We start from the raw sequence: 6,174 nt of genomic DNA, 5'->3' as shown, positions 1-6,174 counted from the left end.
ACCCCACTGCCCACATCCCTCCAGGTCGAATAAGACCCATCCTCTACCACTCTCTGGGTGCGACCCTCCAGCCAGTTAGTGACCCAATTGACTGTATAGGTGTCAATGCCACAGTCCCCTAGTTTTTTTAATGAGAATGGGGTGAGAGACAGTGTTGAAGGCCTTCCTGAAGTCCAGAAAGACTATGTCCACTGCTACCCCTGCGTCTAAGGATTTTGTGACCTGGTCGTAGAGGGCCACCAGGTTGGTTTGACAGGACCTGCCTCTAATGAACCCATGCTGGTTGCCCCTAAGCATAATCTCCCCTGCTGGCCCCTTGCGGACATGTGCCAGGATAATTCTCTCAAAAAGCTTACCCAAAATCAAGGTAAGACTAACTGGTCTATAGTTTCCTGGGTCTTCCTTCCTCCCTTTTTTGAAAATGGGAACCACATTGACCCTTTTCCAGTCCTCTGGCACCACACCAGAGCACCACGAGTGCTCGTAAAGCCATGCCAGGGGTCCCGCAATGACCTCTGCTAATTCCCTCAGCACTCTGGGGTGGAGATCGTCAGGACCAGCTGATTTAAATACGTCCAGTCCCTCCAGAAGTTCCCTAAGTCCTCACTGACCCTAGGCCTGGGTGCGCCTCCCCTAGAGCCTACGGGGGTCCCAGTGCAGGGGGTGACCTGGGTCCCTGCTCAGAAAAATGGAGACAAAGAAATTGTTAAATAGGTTAGACTTTGTCATCTGGAGCGATGACCATGTCCTAGCATGCCTTGCAGGGGCCCCACGTTACCCGGTACCTTCTTTTTACCGCCTATGTATTTAAAAAAAGACTTCTTGTTGTCCTTGATCCAGGTAGCTAGTTCCAGTTCCATCTCCACCTTAGCCTTCCTGACTGCCCCCCTACAGCCCCGAGCAACCGAGGCATAGTCTTCCCTGGTGATGGCCCCTCCCTTCCATTGGGTGTACACCTCCTTTTTAGCTAGTAGATGTTCCCATATGCTTTTGGTGAGCCATAGGGGCTTTTGCACCCTCTTGCCCCCTTTGATCCATGTTGGGATTACCTCCCTTTGCGCTTAGAGGATCGTCTCCTTAAGGAACAACCACTCTTCTTGGACACCTGACTTCTCTCCCCTCCGGGACCTCAGTGCCTCCCCTACTATTCTCCTTACCTCATTGAAATCCGTCCTCCTGAAGTCCAGGCCTGCTGCCTTGCTGCAGGCCTTTGCCACCTTACACTGGATGGTGAATTCCAGCAGGTGATGATCGCTGTCGCCCAGGTGGTTGAGCCTATGTACTAGCCTATCTTCATGATGACATGGAAATTGTACTAGACTACCTTTATCACTATGGTGATGATAATGAAAAATAATTTTTCTACATGCCAAGTTGGCAGGTAATTTTGCAAGGTTGAATCAGATCATGTTCTCTGTAAATGAGTACTGGACTGATACGTTGCTCAGTACTATAAATCTGTAGAGATCACAACATTCAAACACCAAAAATGGCAACAGTAATTTGGTTACCAAAGCCCCTGACATCATATCAAGGAAAATTAAGTGACCTACTTAGAAAAAAAAAACCTCTGGTTTACCCATAAGTCATTTGGAGAAGTTACTTTAAGGACTGGTCCTAAAATAAGAACACTAGAATATCACTCATTCCAGGATATAAGTAAGCCACAAATCAAATGAAATTGAGGGAGGTGCAATGAGTCTCAGTATTGAATTTGCAGTATCTGTGATTGTCAAACAGGCCATCATTGAAAGAGACACTCCAGATCTACTATAGAATGCTTTTCTCCAAAATGTGTGGGTGTACATAAATGCTGAGCTCTGTAAGTATGTAACTGTAAATTTTAATTATGAGCAACAGTTATAACTTTAGTAGACTTTAATTCCTCTGCCTATCTCCAGGTATCCATATTTTGTTTTTGGGGGGTGAGGGGGTGAAGGGGAAATAAAGATTATCCTTAATAATCCTGCCTCTAAGCAATCCCCCATCCCAAAAAATGAAGTTTTAATCATGGCTTATTACTCCAAGGATGAGCAGTGATAAATAATGCAAGCCACTACGCAGTTTATTTTATTTGCAATGTTCTTCCCAGACCCGTATGATTTCTATTTATTAATAATTACCATTTGATCCCTCATTGTTGTTCCAATACCTTGTCTCTCTCTACCCATGCAGGTAGAATTTACTTTGGGTATTCAGGTAACAATAAGATAAAGATCGAGTAAACCATGATCGTCTGCTTCTACTCAGTAGTGAAAATTAAAAGCAAGCGTTGCAGTAACTTACAATAACCATTATCTTACATTTTATTTTTAAATTAATATTGAGCAAGAAGTCCAAAAACATTTCTGCACCATTTGGTACAAAAACAGATGTACGATCAATAAACAGATATAGTGTCCTAGACTCCAAACGTTATATTCTAACAGCAGTGAGAAAAAGCACATTTGATAATACTAGTAATAATCCTTTTCCTGTACTTGTGACAATATAGCACCCCGTATATTATGGTCTATGTTAGGGGTTCTCAAAGTTTTTATGCTGCAGCCCGGCAAACTGCAGCCCGGCAGTCACGGCTGACTGAGGCTGGAATTTCCAGCCAGCAGACAGGTAAGGATACCCCCAACCCCTGGGCGGGGTGGGGAAGCGGGGGGCCAAACCCTGCACTGCCACAGGCCCTGCAGAAAGAGCCGCGGCCTCTCTGCCTAGGTTTGGGGGGGGCCACGGTTTGTCGGTTCATGGCCTTTTCCAGTCTGGCAGCCAACCGTGCTGTGGACCAGCAGCCAACCTGCCGTGGCCCGGGGATTGAGAACCCCTGGTCTATGCACTCAGTCACACTAATTCAATCAGAAACATGAAACCCCACTCAAATTCCCTAGCAGCAAGTGCCTGTTTTTCACCACAAAGTGCTACAGAAGCCCAGAGTACTACAATTTTAACTATTTTTGAACAACTCCTTTTTTCTTAGGAGTCAGATTGACTAACAAGTCTAAGGAGAAACATAACCAATATATTCCAGAGAGGGTCTTCCAATCTATAATATTTAGTCTGTGGTTAACAGTTCTAATCAATTTTATTCCTACAGGGTTGCTGTAAAAATTTAATAGGATGATCATTACTTCTGCTCCTTTGGTGACTATGCAAAACAATCAATGCACAGACCTATTTTAAGTACTTAACCACACCTATTTAAGAATGCCTTAAAAAATAAGCTATATTTCTAACGGACTCCTCCGACTTTATGACAAGAGAAAGGTCTGTTCATTCTCATCTTTTGGTCCTATAGCTGTACTAAAATCATCAGGCAACTTCCATGAATTTGCACAGTTATTAATTGACAGAATTCATCTTGATTTACTGACCTTAGAGAAATAAAATCAGAATATATCTTTAGTTTTAAATTTTATTTACTAGGCAAATTATATATATTTTTGGAGTCTGACCCTGCACTTCCTGAACTCTTAAAACTTCCCCCGACTTAAAAGGGGACACAACTGCACAAGGACTGAAGGTTTGGCAACCTGTTAAGAAGCCAAGACTTATGTCATAATATAACATAAATAGGATTCAACCAATGTAAAATATTTTACAAAGGACAGAACCTTTAATACATGAATAAGTAGTATTAAGAAACAGATCCTGCTGCTGTAAAAAACCAGGACCTGAAAAATCTTAGCTGCGTATAGTTTCATAGTTGGTAGGGTCGGAAGGGACCTAGAGCAGATCAAGGCTGACCCCCTGCCATGGACAGGAAAGAATGCTGGGGTCAAACAACCCCAACTAGGTGATTATCTAGCCTCCTTTTGAAGACCCCCAGGGTAGGAACAAGCACCACTTCCCTTGGAAGCTGGGTCCAGATCCTAGTCGCCCTGACTGGAAAGTAGTGCTTCCTTCTGTTTAGCCTGATCCTACTCTCTTAGAATGCTACTCTTAGAATAATTTGAAAATAAATCTTGGCAACTGTGGTTAAGCAGATTATCTAAATGCTCTAAAGATTTTATAATGATTCTACATAAAAAAAAAAAATAAAAAAAATCTTAGCTTCTGCAGGACTATACTGAAACAATTATTCCCTACTTACAGAAAAAGTCTGATTAGTAACGGTAACTGAAGAAAGGGTGATGACAAACCTTTAGATTACATGGCTTTTCCCAGTAGTTTCTCTCTACTTAAGATGTTAGGCTGCAATGTCCTCTGTTATGCTGTGGTGTGCCTGTGGAGTAAATTCTTACTTAACAAAACCATGTGAAGCAATTCTGGCCTACTGCTCTGGCTGGATAATTCTTTGATGACTCCAAATATGGTCTATGTTCAGAGCTGGAATTCATCCTTGCTCTCTCATTCTACAGATAAACGTAAGAATGTAGAGCTCACTTTCATTCAAACCAAACAAATACAAGAAACCAGATAAAATGTTAGCTAAACGTTAATGTTTAGAATATTTTACTATTAGAGAAAAAAAATGAAGTAGGAAACTTAGCCATATGAATTCTAATTGTTATTAAAAAGCAGCACTAGAATTTATCCAGAATATTTCACACTACATGCTGCTTAGTTACTGAACCATAAGGCCTTGGTCTTTTAAACAAATAATCTATAGTAGCATAAATAAAGTTTAAGCACATGGAAGTGTTTTCCAAATCAGGATCTAACCTTTTGAAATTCTGTATAATATATTTATTATTATACAGAATAACATTATATGCATAATAATAAATAACCTGAATTTTTTTTGCTGGTAAATATATCATTTCTTTACAGCATAGTGTTTAACCGCTGAAAAATTAAAAGTGGAATTTTAATTTTAGAAAGAATCTTCCAGTACAACAAATTTCTAATGTTGGAACTTGGTCAATTAGCAAACTAGACAAGTAGGCAGAAAGAACCCAGTTTCAGCATCTCTGCTCTTACTCTTACATATGAAAAGATCAACATGAGCCCATTACAAATGCTTAAACATGCCCTATCACAGAAGAACAACAACAAGCATTTGCTGATGGTTAACCTTTGTGAAGAAAGCAAGACAATTTCTGGCATTACAACACAAAAAAGTAATGTATTCATGATTTAAAAGTATAGCCATAATCATTTAATACCCACCAAATTCACCCACATTAAACCAGAATTAAAAAAAAGGATCAAGTCAGTTGCTCAACAGATCTCATATACGCCAACAATTGTGCAGAAAAGGAAGCAAAGTTTGGCTAAGGTCTGCCTTCTGGCACTTTCTTTTCAGTACCCTGCTATTTGCCCATCCAAGCAGTCCATTCCTTGTAGCCTTGAACAGGGTTTTCCTGGTTGTCTTCTCACTTCCCCTTCAAAGCTTCCCAAGTGCAAGCTCCTCCAACTGAAGCAATGTTAACAGCCCTTCTGCAGACAGCGCTCTGCTGTTTTATACACCCGTGTCATTTAGTCTGGCCCACTGGCAGAACAGGACCAGGAGATACTCAAAACGCCAACTGCTGCAGGAGCATGATATGCACTGCCTCTTCCAGCATGGCTCAAACTCGTTTTTTGTTTTAATAAGCCGAAAATCAATTGATAAATAAAACCCCAACCGTTTGCTAACTTACAGGATGTGAATGCCAGATCCCCCTCCTCTGCAAGGCTTATGAAAACCTACCAGCAGCAAAGAAGGAATCAACCCCAAGCTGCGAATTACAGGGGAGGCTGAGCCCCACCCCCATAAGAGGCAAGAGTCCCCTTGTAAGATTTGAAAATCATAATGGGGGGTGGTCTCCGATCCGATTGCTCCTTTCAATAAACTGGTTTAATATTTTTTGCAGACCTGCCCCAAGAGTCAAAGTGTAATTTGAATGCTGGTCAACCCTGAGTACTGGACACCCCAGACCTATCCGCTCCTCTCTGCTTTTACCTTTGTTGAGCATCCCCCAGAAAAGCGTTGTCTCCAGAAAAGTATTGGCGGGGGCTGGCACGAAAGAAGGCGGCCTGTTGTCTTCAGTGACAAGGTACCTCTGCCTCCCGCCTTGACCGAAAGGAGGGCAGGGAAAGCCGGGCCACAGCTGGAAGCCATCCACTTCGGGATGAGTTTGCTTTCATTTCCTCCCCGTGGAGGGGGTGCTGCTCCCCAGGCCGGCGGCTCATTCCTACCTCACCGTCCTTCCCCGCCAGGCTCGCCGGCACCTGCCTGGGCCGCGAGGAGCGGGTCCGGCT

The 6,174-nt window shown here is 42.6% G+C and overlaps 1 protein-coding gene across 7 annotated transcripts in view; it reads right to left on the bottom strand.

Moving 5' to 3' along the window:
• HEATR5A (HEAT repeat containing 5A) overlaps nt 1-6,174 on the bottom strand; it is a 129,900-nt gene that overhangs the window by 121,377 nt on the left and 2,349 nt on the right. For 2 of the 7 annotated variants that reach the window (XM_025202447.1, XM_025202448.1), the window contains exon 1: nt 5,876-6,162. The exons of 1 other annotated variant lie outside the window; for it this stretch is intronic. In XM_025202447.1, coding sequence (XP_025058232.1) covers nt 5,876-6,034 — 159 coding nt within the window. In that variant the 5' untranslated portion in view covers nt 6,035-6,162. Of the gene's footprint in view, nt 1-4,130; nt 4,344-5,875; nt 6,163-6,174 lie in introns of those variants that run through there. 4 more of the 7 variants (XM_025202449.1, XM_006022255.3, XM_025202450.1 and 1 more) reach the window with 3 other exon arrangements.

The sequence above is a fragment of the Alligator sinensis genome, unplaced genomic scaffold (genome assembly GCF_000455745.1).
Source record: "Alligator sinensis unplaced genomic scaffold, ASM45574v1 scaffold720_1, whole genome shotgun sequence".
In the NCBI taxonomy this organism is placed as follows: domain Eukaryota; kingdom Metazoa; phylum Chordata; order Crocodylia; family Alligatoridae; genus Alligator; species Alligator sinensis.
The sequence above is the reverse complement of the archived record's forward strand: the minus strand, read 5'-3'. Positions and strand labels throughout refer to the sequence as shown.